Source organism: Lissotriton helveticus, chromosome 2_2 (assembly GCF_964261635.1).
Source record: "Lissotriton helveticus chromosome 2_2, aLisHel1.1, whole genome shotgun sequence".
Lineage (NCBI taxonomy): Eukaryota > Metazoa > Chordata > Amphibia > Caudata > Salamandridae > Lissotriton > Lissotriton helveticus.
This window is the reverse complement of record NC_136060.1, coordinates 514,708,941-514,730,947: the sequence shown is the minus strand read 5'-3', so window position 1 is coordinate 514,730,947 and position 22,007 is coordinate 514,708,941. Positions and strand designations below refer to the sequence as shown.

General features: G+C 48.9%; 1 protein-coding gene across 3 annotated transcripts in view; it reads right to left on the bottom strand.

Annotated features, from left to right (window-relative positions):
* C2_2H2orf81 (chromosome 2_2 C2orf81 homolog) overlaps window positions 1-22,007 on the bottom strand; it is a 312,984-nt gene that overhangs the window by 91,607 nt on the left and 199,370 nt on the right. The window contains exon 2 of one of the 3 annotated variants that reach the window (XM_078679074.1): window positions 16,590-16,636. The exons of the other annotated variants lie outside the window; for them this stretch is intronic. Within the exon in view, the coding sequence (XP_078535200.1) occupies window positions 16,590-16,634 (45 nt within the window). The 5' untranslated portion in view covers window positions 16,635-16,636. The remainder of the gene's footprint in view (window positions 1-16,589; window positions 16,637-22,007) is intronic. 3 annotated transcript variants of the gene reach the window in all.

Genomic DNA, 22,007 nt, shown 5'->3' with positions numbered 1-22,007 from the left:
CTCTGTTTCACCCTTTTTGATTTAGAGCATTACACCTCCAGGGAGGGGTTATAGGCCCTCATCTGCTGCTTGGGCCTGCAACTTAGGTTCAGGGCCTTTAAGAACCATTGCAGCCCTCAGAAGCCAGCTGTACTACTACTAATGATAATCATAATATTAACATGAAGCAACTTGCATATTACTTCTCAGGCCTGTAGATGTCAATGGTGCAGTAGGCGCAGTAGCACCAGAGCCCGCGCGTGCGCAGGGGTCCTGTAACCGGGAGAAGGGGCCGGCCCACGACACCCTCGCTTTACCATGGAACCTCTTCTCAAGAGCTTCCGGTCTGTAGTCACTGAGGCTCTCTGGTCCTACGCTCCAGCCGGATTCCTCATAGTACCGACTCCAGGCTCCTCACAAACTGTGCTTTATTTATTTATCAAATGGGTTTGTGGCAAATCTAGTGTTTCACTGCACGACAAGCTCTGAGTGCTAGAAAGACGCCCAGCCCTGGTCGCGTGAAAAGTCCACATTCAAAGTGGAAGGAATAATGGCGAACAAACACCGGGTCTGCAGGTTCACCTGGATAAATGTTCGGCAACTGACCAACCACTATACTCAAGCATGGATTGGTCTCCTAGGATGGCCCTTTAAAGAGAAGCTGCAAGCTGGCTGTGCCGTACGACTGAGGCTAGTCCTGTGAGAGAGGTCCTTCTTGGATGGGGTATCTTGTGGCGTCCATAAGACTGAGCCACAGGACTGAGGCTAGTCCTGTGAGAGAGGTCCTTCTTGGATGGGGTATCTTGTGGAATCATAAGACTGAGCCACAGGACTGAGGCTAGTCCTGTGAGAGAGGTCCTTCTTGGATGGGGTATCTTGTGGAATCATAAGACTGAGCCACAGGACTGAGGCTAATCCTGTGAGTGAGGTCCTTCTTGGATGGGGTATCTTGTGGAATCATAAGACTGAGCCACAGGACTGAGGCTAGTCCTGTGAGAGAGGTCCTTCTTGGATGGGGTATCTTGTGGCGTCCATAAGACTGAGCCGCAGGACTGAGGCTAGTCCTGTGAGAGAGGTCCTTCTTGGATGGGGTATCTTGTGGCGTCCATAAGACTGAGCCACAGGACTGAGGCTAATCCTGTGAGAGAGGTCCTTCTTGGATGGGGTATCTTGTGGAATCATAAGACTGAGCCACAGGACTGAGGCTAATCCTGTGAGTGAAGCCCCCCTTGGATGGGGTATCTTGTGGAATCATAAGACTGAGCCACAGGACTGAGGCTAGTCCTGTGAGAGAGGTCCTTCTTGGATGGGGTATCTTGTGGCGTCCATAAGACTGAGCCACAGGACTGAGGCTAATCCTGTGAGAGAGGTCCTTTTTTGGATGGGGTATCTTGTGGAATCATAAGACTGAGCCACAGGACTGAGGCTAGTCCTGTGAGTGAGGTGCCTCTTGGATGGGGTATCTTGTGGTGTCCATAAGACTGAGCCACAGGACTGAGGCTAGTCCTGTGAGAGAGGTGCCTCTTGGATGGGGTATCTTGTGGCGTCCATAAGACTGAGCCACAGGACTGAGGCTAATCCTGTGAGTGAGGTCCTTCTTGGATGGGGTGTCTTGTGGAATCATAAGACTGAGCCACAGGACTGAGGCTAGTCCTGTGAGAGAGGTCCTTCTTGGATGGGGTATCTTGTGGAATCATAAGACTGAGCCACAGGACTGAGGCTAATCCTGTGAGTGAGGTCCTTCTTGGATGGGGTATCTTGTGGTGTCCATAAGACTGAGCCACAGGACTGAGCCTAATCCTGTGAGTGAAGCCCCCCTTGGATGGGGTATCTTGTGGAATCATAAGACTGAGCCACAGGACTGAGGCTAGTCCTGTGAGTGAGGTGCCTCTTGGATGGGGTATCTTGTGGAATCATAAGACTGAGCCGCAGGACTGAGGCTAATCCTGTGAGAGAGGTCCTTCTTGGATGGGGTATCTTGTGGAATCATAAGACTGAGCCACAGGACTGAGGCTAATCCTGTGAGTGAGGTCCTTCTTGGATGGGGTATCTTGTGGTGTCCATAAGACTGAGCCACAGGACTGAGCCTAATCCTGTGAGTGAAGCCCCCCTTGGATGGGGTATCTTGTGGAATCATAAGACTGAGCCACAGGACTGAGGTTAGTTCTGTGAGTGAGGTCCTTGTTGGATGGGGTATCTTGTGGCGTCCATAAGACTGAGCCACAGGACTGAGGCTAATCCTGTGAGAGAGGTCCTTCTTGGATGGGGTATCTTGTGGCGTCCATAAGACTGAGCCACAGGACTGAGCCTAATCCTGTGAGTGAAGCCCCCCTTGGATGGGGTATCTTGTGGAATCATAAGACTGAGCCACAGGACTGAGGCTAGTCCTGTGAGTGAGGTGCCTCTTGGATGGGGTATCTTGTGGAATCATAAGACTGAGCCACAGGACTGAGGCTAGTCCTGTGAGTGAGGTCCTTCTTGGATGGGGTATCTTGTGGAATCATAAGACTGAGCCACAGGACTGAGGCTAGTCCTGTGAGAGAGGTCCTTCTTGGATGGGGTATCTTGTGGAATCATAAGACTGAGCCACAGGACTGAGGCTAGTCCTGTGAGAGAGGTCCTTCTTGGATGGGGTATCTTGTGGCGTCCATAAGACTGAGCCACAGGACTGAGGCTAGTCCTGTGAGTGAGGTGCCTCTTGGATGGGGTATCTTGTGGAATCATAAGACTGAGCCACAGGACTGAGGCTAGTCCTGTGAGAGAGGTCCTTCTTGGATGGGGTATCTTGTGGAATCATAAGACTGAGCCACAGGACCGAGGCTAGTCCTGTGAGTGAGGTCCTTCTTGGATGGGGTATCTTGTGGAATCATAAGACTGAGCCACAGGACTGAGGCTAATCCTGTGAGTGAGGTCCTTCTTGGATGGGGTATCTTGTGGAATCATAAGACTGAGCCACAGGACTGAGGCTAGTCCTGTGAGTGAGGTCCTTCTTGGATGGGGTATCTTGTGGAATCATAAGACTGAGCCGCAGGACTGAGGCTAGTCCTGTGAGAGAGGTCCTTCTTGGATGGGGTATCTTGTGGCGTCCATAAGACTGAGCCACAGGACTGAGGCTAGTCCTGTGAGAGAGGTCCTTCTTGGATGGGGTATCTTGTGGCGTCCATAAGACTGAGCCACAGGACTGAGGCTAGTCCTGTGAGTGAGGTCCTTCTTGGATGGGGTATCTTGTGGAATCATAAGACTGAGCCGCAGGACTGAGGCTAGTCCTGTGAGAGAGGTCCTTCTTGGATGGGGTATCTTGTGGAATCATAAGACTGAGCCACAGGACTGAGGCTAGTCCTGTGAGAGAGGTCCTTCTTGGATGGGGTATCTTGTGGCGTCCATAAGACTGAGCCACAGGACTGAGGCTAGTCCTGTGAGATAGGTCCTTCTTGGATGGGGTATCTTGTGGTGTCCATAAGACTGAGCCACAGGACTGAGCCTAATCCTGTGAGTGAAGCCCCCCTTGGATGGGGTATCTTGTGGAATCATAAGACTGAGCCACAGGACTGAGGTTAGTTCTGTGAGTGAGTTCCTTCTTGGATGGGGTATCTTGTGGCGTCCATAATACTGAGCCACAGGACTGAGGCTAATCCTGTGAGAGAGGTCCTTCTTGGATGGGGTATCTTGTGGAATCATAAGACTGAGCCACAGGACCGAGGCTAGTCCTGTGAGTGAGGTCCTTCTTGGATGGGGTATCTTGTGGAATCATAAGACTGAGCCACAGGACTGAGGCTAGTCCTGTGAGAGAGGTCCTCCTTGGATGGGGTATCTTGTGGTGTCCATAAGACTGAGCCACAGGACTGAGGCTAGTCCTGTGAGTGAGGTGCCTCTTGGATGGGGTATCTTGTGGAATCATAAGACTGAGCCACAGGACTGAGGCTAGTCCTGTGAGAGAGGTCCTTCTTGGATGGGGTATCTTGTGGAATCATAAGACTGAGCCGCAGGACTGAGGCTAGTCCTGTGAGAGAGGTCCTTCTTGGATGGGGTATCTTGTGGCGTCCATAAGACTGAGCCACAGGACTGAGCCTAATCCTGTGAGAGAGGTCCTTCTTGGATGGGGTATCTTGTGGAATCATAAGACTGGGCCACAGGACTGAGGCTAATCCTGTGAGAGAGGTCCTTCTTGGATGGGGTATCTTGTGGAATCATAAGACTGAGCCACAGGACTGAGGCTAGTCCTGTGAGAGAGGTCCTTCTTGGATGGGGTATCTTGTGGCGTCCATAAGACTGAGCCACAGGACTGAGGCTAATCCTGTGAGAGAGGTCCTTCTTGGATGGGGTATCTTGTGGAATCATAAGACTGAGCCACAGGACTGAGGCTAGTCCTGTGAGAGAGGTCCTTCTTGGATAGGGTATCTTGTGGCGTCCATAAGACTGAGCCACAGGACTGAGGTTAGTCCTGTGAGTGAGGTCCCCCTTGGGTGGCTCCATTATCACAGATGCCATTCACATTAGGATATGATCCTGTGAGGGCCCCTGGCACACACAGCATTCTCTCCCAGTTGTGTTGGATTAGACAGAGATGGAAAGGATTTCCAGGTGCTAGAATCCCTCTGAGGACAGCATGGGATGTCCAGGACGAGTAAGGGGCTGACAGAACTCACCAGCTAAGCTGCCTTGCTGCTTCCAAGTCTTCGATCTTCTGAGCGCCATAGGTTACCGCTCGGTGGATCTTGGTCCAGCTGGACACGTATTAACCTACTACCGACCCTCTGATGTGCACAGCTCCCAGCATCCCTAGTGATCTGTGGCTAAGGCTGCTTGTTGCCTTAACTGTGCTTGTTTATGCAGCAGAGACATCACAGAGGAACAAGAGGGTCATCTGGCCTCACAGACACAGGGTGTGACTAATGATGGTACAAAATCCCAGGCCTGGGACAGACACAGTGTATGGGTAACACTCAGTACGACTGCTGACGCTCTTGGATGGTGGCGAGATGGTCGCGCTGATTCCACTCGATCTCGGCGCGGCCTTCAGCATTGTGTCCCACATTGCTCTCTGAGAGAGGCTGGGTGACTTCAGGTAACAGATCTTTCTTGGAAGAGGTGTGGCGCCGCGGCTAGGGTGACTGTCTCCGGAATCTGAGGATCACGGTTCGATCCCCGGCTCCGGCGGCAGATTAGCCCGCACCATGTGACTCTGGGCAATAGCTTGCTTAATCTTCCCGACGGCCCCCAGCGCCTAGAGACCCTTACGGGTGGTTGTGCGCTTTACAAATGTGGATTATTATTATTATTTTTAAAAGGACCGGTCTTTTCAAGTGTTCTCAGCCACTGCCGCCTCTGTGCGGCGTGCCCTGACTTCAGGAGTTCGCCAAGGATCTTCCCTAAGTTCGTCACATTTTAGCATCTATGCGGCTGACTTGGTGGAAAGTTGTAGCCTTAACTTATTTTTATATGCAGATGACAAGCAAATCATCTTTCTTTTCTGCCATCTGCGCAGCACAACATCTCTGTGGCCATCAACTCCTGTTTGGGCATGGTCGCGGAGTGAATTCACACAGTGTCTAACAGAGATAAGACCAAGTGTAGGAAAGAAGGATCTGCTTTCATGGTCACCCCCACTTTTTTGCTGGTGTCATTATGTTTTACTGACCAGTCTGACTGGGATCCTGCTCATCAGGACCCCCGTCTCTGCGCTTCTTCCCTAAATTGGACATGGTGAGTATTAGGCACACTCCAGATTGTCTACTGGTTTACCCTGATAAGTCCCTAGTATATGGTACTAAGGTACCGAGGGCATAGGTACACCAGAGGTCTCCCATGGGGGAAGCATGTATTATTGATAATTATATTTCCTTTTTAAACCCTTTTTCCGACTATCATGATTCGAGTATATGGGGAATATAATGAGTGCTCTTAATATGTGAACTTGCACTTGCACTTTAAATGTGGGTGGAGCCAGAATAGTCCACCCATGAGAAACCCCTATAAAAGAACCTATCGAGTGGAACCTTATAATTCCTTACTTGTTCCTTCGGATTCATTCGCCGCCATTATACACGCCGTGGTACTCCGCTCACAGCAGGTATGCGTTTTGCGAACGAGGTTTAAATTTGTTGGATTCCCGTACTTAGAGTAACGTTGCCTTTCTATGCTTTTTGTAATTCCATTGGGGAGACTAAGATATAGTTATAAAAGCATCGGACGATATTTATGTGATGTATGCCTTAATACATTTGCCCCGGTCAGGATGCGCTTATTTGATATGTGCAATGTGAGAAACAGAACCTCTATTTTACCAGTGTCGTCTTGCTTTGCACGTAAAGGTTCGACGACGGGAACCTATTGCCGTGAAATCATACATCTTGAGCGTCGCTACAACAGACGTTTTCTCGTATCTCGGATGCCTCCCAAATAATTTGGACGCTTACGAAGTAATTCGAGGAGCGCATTTTCAGTAAACAAGATCCGCTAATTTGACGGATGTAGAGAAATTTTCTGAACTGGTATTTTAAAACCAACTCACGTCTTAAAACTACGGTGGAAACATTCATTTTTGTGTTTGTTTCTCTGTTTTTTGCTATTCTTATAGAAAATAATTTTGGCCATCAAACGAAGAAATCTCTCGAACATCATCATAAGCGATCCTGCTTTCAATTAAGGTAAGCGTAGAATGCCTGGGAATATTAAGGCCTCATGTAGATACGCACAGACAATAATTGAGCAACAACGACTTAGTGCTTAAATATATCACCCCCCTCCCTTTCCTCTTTCATCTTTAAAACATAGGAATATCTGAATACGATCTAGAGCAAGAAGTTTCCTCACCACAACGGAAATCAACTAAATGATAAATCAAAAGGTAATACCTGAAAGCGTTTAAATGGATAAATATAGGAACCTAAACCACTTAAAGTTATCTAACAAACTTTATAATTCCTTTGTAGGTAGTGGAGTAACATCAGAACAGAATATGATATGCTGTTCCAGTGTTTTTTATTCAACGAATTTTAATGAATGAATATATGAAGGAACACAGAACTATCTACTAGTGGTACGTTTTATATACATAGATCTAGCGCATATAAGGGGATGTAGATACCTTTATAAATAGGCGTTTCCTGGTAAGAACGCAATAATAGAGACTTTTCCTATCGATCATTTTGGAATAATTAGAAAAGTGGCTCTTAGGAGTGTGTAAATACCTTGATCTATAGGTGTCCCTGGTAAGAACGTGACAACATAGACTATACTTATCTACCCCTTTGTGATAATTAGTAAGGTGGTTGGCAGGGAAAGAATTGGCATCAATGATCTCTGCGCTCTATTATTCTTAAGGCTGCTGTATAGATTGTATAATAAACAGTTAATCACTAACTATCGTTTCGAATTAATATCTCCCAAGGGATTACATATTGTAATTTAAGTTGTGACCGCCTACGGAGATTTTCCAAACCCCCTTTCTTCACCATCATGTCTACTAGTGAAAATGATTCGTCAATGTGCCTTTAAATCCAAAACGCCCTAGCGCCTTTAAAAATGGAACTACAACACGACTTCCGCACTCCGGGGGCAGAGTCAGCACAAGGCTAGAGTGTAGCCTCCACGCGGGTAATGGCGAAAGATATCTCCGATCCTGAACCTGGGTAAGACGTATGATTCCTTTTCCTCCCATACTCATTGAGGTCTCTGCTCTACTGCAGCTCTGCATTACAAGAAGTTGTCCCCCATTGGAAGCAGAGTTTTCCTACACGACAGGTAAGATCTAACTGCGTGTTTTAAAAGCTAACACGGCTTCTTTAGTGACTAAAATGAGAGGGCATGTATTGGAACGAGTACACGACTAGAACCACCTTTGACCAATGTTTCTGAAATAAAACCAATGCTCTTTAAGCAAAATGTGATCGTCCCCAACTTCCCCAGCACTAACACAGCAAGGGTAGGCTTTTTAACAGCAATAAGAGCTAACGGTCACAAATTTGTAAAATGGCCGTTTTACAAGATAAACAACAGGTATACCCTGCTGCGCCAAATGAATACAATACAGAAATGCACCCGTACGGTGCCGACAGTATGTAACCTGAGATCTCTTAGCCGGTACCCATAACTTTGCAATTAATTTAGATATCAGCTAATGAGATTACTTAGCGCCCACATTCAACTAAGATGTATCGATAGCCTCCTAATTTTTCCTTCCTTCATGAGTAATCCCAGTGTTAATAAAATTATTACCTGTGGCTCTGCACTAACCCACCTGAAAAATTATAAAAGTCAATGTTACCAGCTAAAACGCCTTAATGTACATTCTTCCATAGATCGTGAAGAACACAACCCTCATATAATGCTATGAGTATGGGATTACCGCACAAGTATGTGTGAGTAGTTTTATATGTGTATACAATTTCATGTTTGTTTATCTTGTTATGTAAGTCCTGACGAAAGCTCTACAGACCTCCTGGCCCAATAGAGCTGAAACATGTCGACAACCTTATCCCTGCAATACTATACGGCCTAGTAACTCGGCCTAAACTAAGTATTTACTACTTTTTTAACTAATGGAAATTTGCCCTGCAATAAACCTTTTTTGGCGTACATTTTCATTTTTAACAATTTTTTGTGGGAAAGTCCTTTTGTCTCTGGACACTGCACTCGAGACTGGAGGTGCCTCTGGATGAGGCAAGCAGTACACACTAATAGGAATAACCCTATGATAACTGCGTGATTGTCAATGTGGGGCGGATGAAACAATATACCGCAATTTCCATTCAAACATTGACTTCTCTGAGGGTTTCCTTACTTACACTGAACCAAAGGTCGAGCAGTGTTACAAGTGTCCAATTTTGTTGATTAAAAATTAGATTGTATAATATGCTGTATTCTCCATTTCACAGCTATGGGGCCTAATTATGGGCCATCTCTTATGAGATCGATGAGGGAATGTTTGAAAGTTGAATGGTAGAATTACTGAAAAGTCGTTTATAATTTTGATTCTCAAGTTCTCTCTGTGTTTTTTCATCTTGTCTATGCTCTTATGTGTTCCTTATCACTGTGGTAGATTTTGTCCTTGTTGTAAGACATAACTGGCTTTATGTAAGGGGGAAAAAAAGAAAAAAAGAAATGAAATTATATCTGTATATACACAAGTAAATATTTATTGTAATCGTGATTTTTTGAATTGTAGATATATGCTGATATTGTCCTGACGAAGACACCCTGGTGTCGAAACGCGTTGGCAGACAGACATCAACTTTCACAATCAGCTGGGGAAATCATTATAACTCATTTCTCCTCACTAACCTACAGAGAACATAGCAATTGAATATTGCATTCTCTTTTTATTATCCTTTGTATCTTTTATCATTCTGAGTGTTTAATTGAATGTGCTCATCAATTTTTATCATTATCATTACATTTTACGATATCATGATTATCTGTTAGTATTCTTTACTTGTGTTTCATGTGATATATTTGTTTGTGCCAGTTGTCTACTTTGTCAATGCCTGGATATATTTTGTTGCTAAAAATTGCCTTGCCCTGATCCAGGATTCTGATCTCACTCAGGGGGTCCTTGTTTTATGCCATAAGGAAGCATGTATTATGCCACCCATGAGAGACCACTCAGACTGCGACCACAGGACTGCCATTGCTGCCCGTGTAAGCTGGTGCTAGCACCACTTACGAAAGATATAGGTTTCCTTATATCTGGGGTCACTTCACTTAAAACCAGTCTCCCCTAAGGTAGGCCTTTCAGTCCTGAAGGCAGGGAGCTTGGTTCTAAGTGTGAGGGTGCCTCTGCATGAGCAGAACACCCCTACAACCCTCGAGTCCATTCTCCCGGGTTATAAGTGCATGAGCCATTAAGGTACATAGAGTGGCCATAAGTCATTATGTGATGACCACCTCTAAACTGGCTGTAATGGACCCTGTCATGTTTGGTATCAAACATGTTGGAATCATACCCCCATGAATCCATGCACTGTAAAGCTCCTCCGGGAGGCTCTCAGTGCTCTCAGGACCGGTTTTCCAGACCCAGACAGCACACTAGGGCTGCTGCCGACCAGAGACACGAGTCTTCCCTCCTGCTGCTGAGCCAAGCTCGAGCAGAGGAAGACAGGGCAATAGGTATCCTTTCACAGGGAGGTGTGACCACCTGCCAGACAAGATTTAGCTGCCGTTGCCAGGGCTTGTTGGTGCCCATGCCGGACACTGACCCCCTGGCTCTCGACATCCGACATGCGACAGCTCATAAACAGCTCCTTGTCTACCACAGCGTCGCCTGCTCCGCACAGCTGCAACTTCAAGGGCACTTACATAGGTGAGCACCATATACTAAGCCAGCCTCCTACACCAAGCTACTGGTGCTGGGAAGAAATCTGTCCCACCTCCTAGACGGCAATCTCTTCTGATTCGAGTCAGTAAATGCACTCACCAGAAAGGCATTCTATCATCGCTGTCTGCTCCATGGGTCTTCTTTGTGGAAGCAAGCCCGCTCGGAATACTGAGATGCTATGTCACAATTAGGAACAAACATCCCTCCACACTTCAGAGTCCATAATAATGTGGAAGGCTCATAAATGGCCTCCAGCAGCTGCGGCCCATGCAGGCATGAGCGGTGGGGGCCAGGTGGGGGCGGGGGGGAATTTCGACAGACGATGACGAGGGAAAAGTCATTATTTATTTAATTTTCCCTCGTCGTCGTCTGTCGAAATCTGCCCCGCCACCCAGCACCACCGCTCTCACCTGCACGGGCCGCGGCTGGCCTCCAGTGACACATTCACACAATGACCGCCCTGAAGATGGCCACTAGCTGCTGATGAAGAAGAGGACGCAGTTCAAGACTCCAAGCATCATACTGAACACAGTTCCAAGGAGAGACAAACTACCCACTGCCCGCAGCTTGGGTTCCGCAGCAGACGCCCTCGCCATACATTCTACCAGACCCAATGGAGAATTGTCTCCCAGGACCTTCGGCGATGTTGTGATTCTCCTCCGAACTCAAGACTCACCTCTCCAGCTTCACCTATGGGTAGGGCAGGATCTATTGTGGTCCTCACCCATTCTGAGGGCGGTTGTCCTCCCTGTATCATCTCTTTGCGGTAGGTTACCAGCTAAGGATTGCCTCGCAGCTTGCATACAACCCGGCGAGAACACAGCGTGGGTAGAATATACTATTTCGTAACAAATCCTACCCAATACAAACTCCTTATACTCATCACAAGACCGGTCGATCAGGAGAGAAAGACTGTCAGCTGCCCTTTGACCTCTTCTCCTGCCCTGCAGCCCCTCCAATGAATCTTTATCGACCACTAAATCCCCTCTCTTTCCATCTACTGACTGTTACCTCCACACCCCCATGATTCAACTCTGCCAATAATAAACGATTCTCACCCCTTTATCTCTCTGCTTCCCACCCTTCCATCTCCCTGTTCCCCATCATTGACTGCCCCTCGTTTAAGTCTTTTTCTCACTCCTTGGCAACCTTTCCTCTCTGTCACCCTTTGGCTGTGCTTACATTCTGTCCACCTCTTCCTCCTACTTGGCTAGCTGAGTATCTTCCTTTTATTCGTATTTCTTGTCTGGCCATCTCTTTCTACATTTTCTGTCCTTTCTCTCTAGCATCTGGCATTTTGTCAAACATTAAGTCTCCTCTCTCCCTCTCATGTACTGACCATTTTCCTGTGTAGTACCCTGCTTCTCGTTCTCCCAGTTACTGTCCCTCCTCTCTAGCCACCTCCACCTTTCCCATGGATAAACTTTCTTCTAGACTTCTCACTTCCTCCTCCCACCCTCGCAATATCCCCTTTACTGCCCCCCTGAGGCTTGTTACTTAAAGCAGCGCTGGTGATGTGAACCTTGGACCACAGGCTGTCCAACCAAGGCTGCCGGCCCCACCCATTCAGCCCACATCCCTTTCATCGGAGACAGACTCAACATGGCCTGCACTTCACTCTTGTTCCACTTTACGATGAACCTTCTTGGTTTCACTGTCATTTGTTCAAGGTATTGCTCTTTCCTTCTGTTGCAAAGTCATCCTGTGCCCTGGGCACCCCCAACTTTTTTTTTGCTGACTGATACTGATGGTAACTAATTTTGACAGTCACTGGGCCCTGCCTAACCAGGCCCAGGGCCTGTGCTGAGCTGAACGAGACACACTAGAATACAGTTAAAACACCTACATACACTAGGCTACACTATGGTATGGTGGGGTCCATCCCCGTAATTGGCATGTCCTACCCCATAAGCCCCTAGTATATAATAGGGCAGGGGATTGAAACTACCTAGAAGTCCCCATTACCCTGGGGCATGGCAGTTTAGAGGGCAGCAGCTTTTTCTTCACTTGCATGTGTGCACTGCTGTAGCTGGAGGTCAGTTTAAAAACAGCCATGGGTGCCGGTCCTAGGATGCATGATTCCGGTCCAGGGAAGACATGGCTTGGCAGTTCGGGCTGGACTGTTTCCGTAAGGCACAGGGTCAAGACTGATTTGCATATTGCCATGTCTGAACTGGGTGGCTTGGTGAGCAAAATAATGATGGATTAAACCCAGATCCGTGACTGCGGGTGAATTTTTTGCCATTGTGCAACATTCCGTTCATCATTTTGTGTGTTTTGCTGTTCACCCTATGTGGGAAGGGTATGCGCAGACGTGGGTCCAGTGCTCACTACGCCACTGGAGTCAAGCTATCCTGGCTGATGAAGGCTGATAGCCAGAAACCGGTCCTAGGATGCTTGATTCCGGTCCAGGGAATCATGGCTTGGCAGTTCGGTCTGAACTGTTCCCATGAGGCACAGGGTCAAGACTGATTTGCATATGGCATTGTCTGAACTGGGGTGGCTTGATGAGCAAAATAACGATGGATTAAACCCAGATCTGTGACCGGGGGTGAATGTTTTGCCATTGTGCAACATTCCGTCCATCATCTTGTGTGTTTTGCTGTTCCATAAGAATGCCAGGCCAGGGGGAGGAGTGGTAAACCATGGTCTTCAAAGGCAGAGGGATGGCCACAGTGTTAGTTTCCACTCTACACTTTTGACCCCCACCAGACCTAGGATTAGGGAAGGCATGTGCAAATAATAGGGGGAGAGTCCATGGAAATAAGCCATCCCAGGGGTGTGTTTAGCCAGCTCTTACCTCTTTGCTGGAAAATCAGCCATTATGGATTTGGAAGATTTGATGCACTCTGGGACAAAATAAGGCCACACTCTAACGGATGTGGTCATAACTTTGAGGAGTTACCCTGCTCCCATTGGTCAGAAGTGACCTCCTGCATGACCCAGAGAACTTTGAATAAGTATCTGAAAGGGGCAGGGCCCTCCAGATCTGATGCTCGACACTGAAAAGAATCAGAAGGGTCTGTCTGCGCTGAAGATTTTGAAGCGCATTTCCGAAGGCCAGGTCTCTGAGTTGGCACCTTTTTGCACCATTGAAAACTACAGCCCTACGGATCAAACCTGCTTCAAAAGGACTAAAGAGTGGACTCCCTGCAATCTACAGGTTAACAGGGCTCACCTGGACATCCCTACAAAGAATTCCCAGCCTGGAGTACCAGTGGATTTGTAAGGGTTTTGTTCAAGTGGATGGTGGGAACTGAAGTTTCACACTTTCAAGGACCCTCTTGGAGATTCCAGAACCTTGGATTGTGTGTTGGATACTTTGGGACCCGCAAGCAGAACGCCAGGAAGGTGTTCTAACTGGACCCCGCCGGCTGGAGAAGGCGGCACAACACAGTGGTGAGAAATTCTCCAGAACAATTTCTAAAGGTGTGTCCCTGTCAGAGAAAACGAAATGACTAAAAGGGGCACTGTTGGTTTCTAAGCACTAGGAAGTGACTAATCTTTAAAAATTCATAACTCTGGTCCCCTATAGTGGATTATTTTTGTTTTGGTGTCATGTAAAAGATCACATTATTACCTATGTTTATAAATTGGTGTTGGATTTTTATTTTGTGTTGTGTCTTAATTATTTACTGAAATGGTGTTTTTAAATGCTTTACACACCTGTCTTTGAAGTTAAGCCTGTCTGTTCGCAGCCACGTTACCAACGGTTGAGCAAAGGAATCATTTTCTAAGACCTATGCTGAGTCCTAGCATGTGTTAGTGGCCTTATTGCCAGTGGCAGACCTACATTTGCCCCGACCAATAACCCACTTTACAACGCCTTCACGGTTTCTGCTGCTTCCTCGGGCTGGGCTTAGATGGAGGTGCAGAGAGGGGGTCCTCTTCCCAGAGGGAAGCTGGACAACACAGGAAGGAATGGAAGGGTCATTAGTGGACCTCAAGTGATCTGTCTCTGGGCAGCCATGCAGGCGAGGGTTGACACACCCAGGAGCTGTGGACAACATTGTTCTCATGATTTCGTCACTGTCTTGGCACGAGAATGGTCAGTAATGTCGCCTAAGTCCTACGACGCACGGGTCACTGGTTGACTCAATGCAACAAACAAGTGAAACCTCATACATAAAACATTCCTTATGTTACCTTTTTTCATTTGTTCATAGAACAAAACTCCTTTCAACACCACAATTACCTCTGCAAATGTGAGTTTTAAAAATAAACAGTGTGCATCTTTTCACTGGTTCCCCAAAAAACGAAATTTAACTATGTCTTACGGTAAGATGGGAGGAGGTGGCCATAGTTGCAAGTTTCTACCAGCGCCGTGTATTTCACGCTAGGAAGAGACATGTAAGGATGCCCCAAAGAGCGCAGATTTTAAATTCAATTCTTCTCTCTTCCGGCGCCCTCTTGCTTGTGATGCTGGTGTGCTGGCTCTACATTTGGGCCATGGTATTTTTGTGACACTAACATTTATTTTTCTTGATGCAGTTTTTTCTTTTTGGAGTGGACAATTTGGCACACCGTGCCACGATGTCCAAGGGGGGTTACAGGGTGATCAGTTTTAAGGTCTGCTCATCTGTCAGTCACCAACACCCCATGCCTGAGCACACGGTGCCACCTTATTCTTTCAAGTCTCAGCCCCACTGCCATCCCTCCTCTCACTGAACACCATACAGCACAGCATAAAAATGCTTTTTACTGTAAAAAAAAAAAAGCTTAAACTATTGGCTTTGACAATGCTTTTGTTCTTTATGTACCAGGCCAGTGGAGTGTTGCTACTCTAAAGAGTGATAGACTCTCATAGCTTTGAAAGGGATCCCGTTATGTATTGTTCTTGGACCTTAGTCAAGTGGGAACCAACAGACCAGGCGCCCAGCAGCACCGGGCGGCCTGGTCTTGACACCCTGCACATATCTTTACAAGTACCATGCTCCTGGAGAATTATTGCAAAAGAATGACGCTGAAAAGCTTCCTCCTAATGGAAAGAAATATACAGACTAAAAGTCAGCATTGTGACCCTTCACCTCCCCACACTGCCTTCCAACAGACTTCAGTTGGATGACCAAGCCAGGGGGAGATGTGCATGAGTGAGACACCTTGTGAGAGGCATGGGCATGGTCACTGAGACGTTACTGTTCACTGGCTGGCACCAGCCATGACCTGTGGTCCACTGAGCTGTTACGGACACCAGCTGGTGCCAACCATGACCTGTGGTCCACTGAGGTGTTACGGACACCAGCTGGTGCCAGCCATGACCTGTGGTCCACTGACGTGTTACCGGACACCGGCTGGTGCCAGCCATGACCTGTGGTCCACTGACGTGTTACCGGACACCGGCTGGTGCCAGCCATGACCTGTGGTCCACTGAGGTGTTACTGGACACCGGCTGGTGCCAGCCATGACCTGTGGTCCACTGAGATGTTACCTGACATCGGCTGGTGCCAGCTATGACCTGTGGTCCACTGAGGTGTTACCGGACATCGGCTGGTGCCAGCCATGACCTGTGGTCCACTGAGATGTTACCAGACACCGGCTGGAGCCAGCCATGACCTGTGGTCCACTGAGGTGTTACCGGACACCGGCTGGTGCCAGCCATGACCTGTGGTCCACTGAGATGTTACCTGACATCGGCTGGTGCCAGCCATGACCTGTGGTCCACTGAGGTGTTACCGGACATCGGCTGGTGCCAGCCATGACCTGTGGTCCACTGAGGTGTTACCGGACACCGGCTGGTGCCAGCCATGACCTGTGGTCCACTGAGATGTTACCGGACACCGGCTGGTGCCAGCCATGACCTGTGGTCCACTGAGATGTTACCAGACACCGGCTGGAGCCAGCCATGACCTGTGGTCCACTGAGATGTTACTGGACACTGGCTGGTGCCAACCATGACCTGTGGTCCACTGAGGTGTTACTGGACACTGGCTGGTGCCAACCATGACCTGTGGTCCACTGAGATGTTACCGGACACCGGCTGGTGCCAGCCATGACCTGTGGTCCACTGAGATGTTACCGGACACCGGCTGGTGCCAGCCATGACCTATGGTCCACTGAGGTGTTACCGGACATCGGCTGGTGCCAGCCACGACACGTGGTCCACTGAGGTGTCACTGGACACTGGCAGGTGTCATGGAGTGTGGTATACTGAGTTATTACCAGAGACTGGATGACTCCAGTCACGACATGTTGTCATCGAAGCATTAATGGATACTGGCGCCAGCCATGACACACGGGCCTTTTCTTCCACACATCCTCATCCCCTAATTCTCTCTACTGCTACATAGCGACTCACCTGGGCATTCCGAGCTGCTCGATTAGACACTGGTGATTTATTCATGGCTAGGAAAGTATGTGGGGAACAGAGGTGAGGAGAGAAAGATATTACAAAGAAAGCAATCCATCACCATGTGCTGCGTCCTGATCCTGGGGGCAGAGCATACCGGGAGATCTGACAGCATGCACCCATCCCCTAACTCTCCCCACCAGGTCTGATAGCATCCACCACCCCATGCCTACTTTGTAGCTGGTCTGAAAGCATCCACCCACTAGCTCAACTCCAGTATGCTCTGATGGCATCCATCCACACCTTAGTTCTCTTTCTCTGGTCTTTCTGAAAGCATCCATCCATCCATTCATCCATCCTTCGCCTCACCTCCAGCATGCTCTGGTGTCATCCACCCACGCTTTAGTTCTCTTACTCTCAGGTCTGAAAGCATCCACTCACTAGCTCACGTCCAGTCTGCTCTGTTAGCATCCATCTAGCTCCTACTTCCCAGCTCTCTAGCTTTGGCACCATCCACCTAGCTCCCCGCTGTCTTCCAGTAAGCTCTGCTAGCAACCACCTTGCACCTAGCTCCCTTACAGCCAGCTCGGGTAGCATCGACTCAGCTCCCAGCTCTCTTCCAGCCAGCTGTGCGAGCATCCACCTAGCACCCAGCTCTTGTCCAGTCAGCTGTGCAAGCGTCCACCTAGCTCCCAGCTCTCTTCCAGCCAGCTGTGCAAGCATCCACCTAGCTCCCAGCTCTCTTCCAGCCAGCTGTGCAAGCATCCACCTAGCTCCCAGCTCTCTTCCAGCCAGCTGTGCAAGCGTCCACCTAGCTCCCAGCTCTCTTCCAGCCAGCTGTGCAAGCTTCCACCTAGCTCCCAGCTCTCTTCCGGCCAGCTGTGCAAGTATCCACCTAGCTCCCAGCTCTCTTCCGGCCAGCTCAGGTAGCATCCACCTAGCTCCCAGCTCTCTTCCGGCCAGCTGTGCAAGCATCCACCTAGCTCCCAGCTCTCTTCCAGCCAGCTGTGCAAGCATCCACCTAGCTCCCAGCTCTCTTCCGGCCAGCTGTGCAAGCATCCACCTAGCTCCCAGCTCTCTTCCAGCCAGCTGTGCAAGCATCCACCTAGCTCCCAGCTCTCTTCCGGCCAGCTGTGCAAGCATCCACCTAGCTCCCTGCTCTCTTCCGGCCAGCTGTGCAAGCGTCCACCTAGCTCCCAGCTCTCTTCCGGCCAGCTGTGCAAGCATCCACCTAGCTCCCAGCTCTCTTCCGGCCAGCTGTGCAAGCATCCACCTAGCTCCCAGCTCTCTTCCGGCCAGCTGTGCTAGCATCCACCTAGCTCCCAGCTCTCTTCCGGCCAGCTGTGCAAGCATCCACCTAGCTCCCAGCTCTCTTCCAGCCAGCTGTGCAAGCATCCACCTAGCTCCCAGCTCGCTTCCAGCCAGCTGTGCAAGCATCCACCTAGCTCCCAGCTCTCTTCCACCCAGCTGTGCAAGCATCCACCTAGCTCCCAGCTCTCTTCCAGTCTCCCATTCTCTAATCTTATGGTGTTCTTGCTCACTGCACAATTAAATGAGGGAACATTCTCTCAAGTCCTACCTCCCTCCATATCTCCCTGTTTCCTTTTGCTTTCTCTCACTTTCTGTTTCTCATCTCCAGCTTCATGTGCACGCGCGCGCTCTCTCTCTCTCTCTCTCTCTCTCTCTCTCTCTCTGTCTCACAGCCTCTGCCTCTCTCTCTCTCTCTCACTCTCTCACTCTCTCACTCTCTCTCTCTCTCTCTCTCTCTCTCTCTGTCTCACAGCCTCTGCCTCTCTCTCTATCTCTCTCTCTCTCACTCTCTCTCACAGCCTCTGCCCCTCTCTCTCTGTGTCTCTCTCTCTCTCTCTTTCTCTCTCTCTCTCTCTCTCATAGCCTCTGCCTCTCTCTCTCTCGTATCTATTTCAACCTTTCTACCGCTCCATCCCAGCCTCAGAGTGTCTCTTTCAGTCTCTACCTCTCGATTTCAGCTCTTTCTCCATTCTTGCCAGTCTCAATATTAGCCTTTCTCTGTGCCAAACTCCATCACAACAGTCTCTAGACCCCACCCTCTGTCTGTCCTCTGTGTCCCCGGCTCGCTCTCTCTGCCTCTCTCTATTCTGGCCTTTCTTTTTTTAAATCTTGGCCTTGCACCCAGGTCCTGCAGCCAACCCCCACTGTGAAGAGCAAGGGCTGGTCAATGAGTTCATCTTACAAAAACTATGAAATTCACCGAGAAAAATCCCGTTCAAAACCGGGCAAGGATTCTGGGTCAAACAACAAAGCCAATGAACTTCTCCAGTTATGGTTTGTAAGACACAATGTACCATCCAGCTCACAGCGCCCACCACCTTTAACTCGTGCTCGAGTGTGGGGGGGTTGCACATGGGGCATGCTGTGTGATGCAAACAAGAAGAAGTGACATGGAGTGGTTTGTCTCTGAGTCAGAACTATGACTAAGTTTTTCCTGGCTTTTATTGATGCTCGCCCATTGTGAATGCCCCCCAGTCGTGCACGACAGGTGTATGGTGCAGGTCTTTACCTGTAACGAGGGAGTGCGCCCAACCCCCCTGCCGGCAGCCAAGTCCCACTATGCACAGCCATTAGCCATATGCCGGAAGTCATTGGGGTAGCCACAGGGCTTGGCCACACCCAACCCACCACGCGAGCCCAACTCTGGATGCGCCATAGTTTTCTCCCTCCCTCTTTCACTTGTGCTCTCTCTCCCTGGCTCTCTCCCCTCTGCCTTTTTCTAGGTCTGTGTCTCCCTTTCTCGCTACCATACACCTCCTGTCCAATCAGTAGTGTTTGGTGGAGGCGCGAGTAAAAATTCTTATGGAAGCTAAAATGGGAAAACTTTTTATCCACTCCCTTAACTCTGTTCCCCTACAAAGAACTGCCATGCTGGACTTAAGTCGACTAAACCAAATGAACGCCAAATTTGTTGCAGATCTGTCCATGGAGTCAAACATTATAAGCAGAACAAAAAAGTCCTTTTCCTGAACCATGACTTCACTGGGGCCTCTACCACTCTGTAATATATATATATTTTGTCCAGTCTCTGTCTTTATCGCTGTACGGAGTCCAAAGGTGCCTCTCCTGTCTCTAGTACAGCCTAAGTCTCGCACTCTCTTCCTCCAAGCAGATCCCCCTCTATCTTGATTGATTCAGGGGTTCCCTGTGTCTATAGAGGGGCTGCGCGTGCCATGGCGCCACCGATGGGATATGTGCGTTGCTCACCAGCTCGGTGAGGGAGTGTGAGCCCGGTTTAAGCTGGCTCATTCAGCAGCAGGTGAGGAACTGTCTGGCTCTTCAGGGACAAAGAAAGCCCATCGTGCCACTGGAGGAAGTCTATCCAACCCCGTTCATTGTCCGTCGCTTCCAGAGCCCAACGCAGCTTCCATACTCCAAGCCATGTACCTCACCTTGCAGGCGTTTCCTGCTCCAGCGCATCACACTGAGCACGCATCTCGTCCACAGCGGACATCTATCAAGAGTGCCCCAAAAGTGTGAAGGAAAAACAGCTTGAACTGTTTGGTAAATTGAACTGCCGCTATCGAGGATTGGGAAAAACACCCATCCATGTCGTTATTATGCCCTATGGGACCCGCCATCTTTGTGCAGCGGATCAGCTGTTTTCTGCATCCGGTTGCTCCCATTTCTTCCTTCTAGGCCTGAAAGTAAAAGCACGTGCTGTCAAGTCTCTGGGATACTTGAATTAAAGGAGAATAGCGACCATTGCACCACTGAGCTAAGAATGGAGCAGCCAAGGCTGTCTTTTTTAGACTTTAGAGTGGAACTCAGCCTTCTTACCTCCCCTGGTCCTTCCGACTTGGTGGTTCCTGAAGATGCAAAGAAAATGAGACAACCTTCTACCGATGTACGGGTTGCATTATGCAGACTGAGGTGCCAAACGTTAAGAGGAGGGCACCTAAATTAGGATCTGGGGGGGCAATTGAGTCAGAGAGTGACTTGACTGCCGATCCTGGAGGATACCAATGTTCTTTTTGCAACACAGATACGAATAATCCTACCGGAGCACAAGAACCTGTTATCTGGGCGCGTGCATAAAAAGGGAGCTACAATCGCAAATAGCGTTGGGCATCTTTATTGTGGCCAATCCCATCTAGAGTCCAATGGTCCACAGCAATGGTTGCTTTGTAATGGGAACGCTTACATTGCAGATAAATAAAAGGCCCTTTCTGCATGATCATATCTACAGGGCTTATTGGAGTCCCGCTCACAGAGTCAACAAGGACTCACAAATGATCAGCAGCAAGTAGTGATGGCAAGAATCATTACATTGCACCCGAAGCGTCTACCAAATACGCGCACATGACCCAATGGGGGAAGATTTCAGCCGGACACCCGGAGTAGCTGTTGCTTGCTGCAATTTTGAAATGGAACCCCACAGAGCCTAAACAGAGACACAAGATGGGTTCCCTGCAACATCACCGCCTCTGAAGCTGCGCTGCTCTGCCATGCAGAGGACCTTTTGGAATCGATACGATTCCAGCGTGCACGCGGGGAGACAAACAAGGGAAAAGGTGTGCACGCGGGGATTGGATGCTTTACTGGCGGCCTGATACACTGGGGACTTTTTTTCTTGCCGCCAGTAAAGGCAGTCCCCGCGTACACATCTCACCTCCTTCCCACCCCCCTCCCCTTTCTCACTGCAGGGAACGGAGCTTGTCCGCTCTAAGGGCTCCAAAACGGGCCTCGCGAATGGTGCTTGGCATCTCCGACTGACTTCCTCGGTGTCTCGCGCTGCCAGCCTAACACTTCTTGTACTTCCTGATTTCATACACTGCTTGCCGCTGCCCCCGGCAGTCCGCACAGAAGAGATTGCTCGCCCCTTAAAATCACAGAGATTGCTTAAGTGAACTTGTTTTGAAAAGCACAGTCGTTTTTGACACATCCGTCTAGACTCTAGACGGTCCAATATTTGTTTGAATAGAAGCGTACCTGCAAGCATGTTTATGCAGTAAAAGAAACTTGTAGACGTCCTGATATTATTTACAATGTGGCAGCGCCCTCCTGTGGTAGAAATATCAGTAGTGCGTTTCTTTTATATTTCCATCCATTGCACGCCATGGACTAGTGTGCCACGGGGCCTCAAAGCGCTTCAACGCCTCGCACGGGTGGGACGGGCTCTGTGAGGTCCAAGCGTTTGCTTTGCTAATGGTATTGTATAGCAAAGCAAATGGCTTTAACTTAATTAAAGCGAAGACCTATTGCCTTTTGAATGCTTGTTTACCCTGCTTCCAAGCAAAACGGGGTGAATGGGACCTTGCACCTCCCTAGGGCTCGAAGTTTCCACAAACGATTGCGACTGGTTGAGTCACCCTGATCAGACTGTACCGTTGGCCGGTTTGCTAAATGTTCTAGAGTCTAGACGGATGTGTCAAAAACGACTGTGCTTTTCACGAC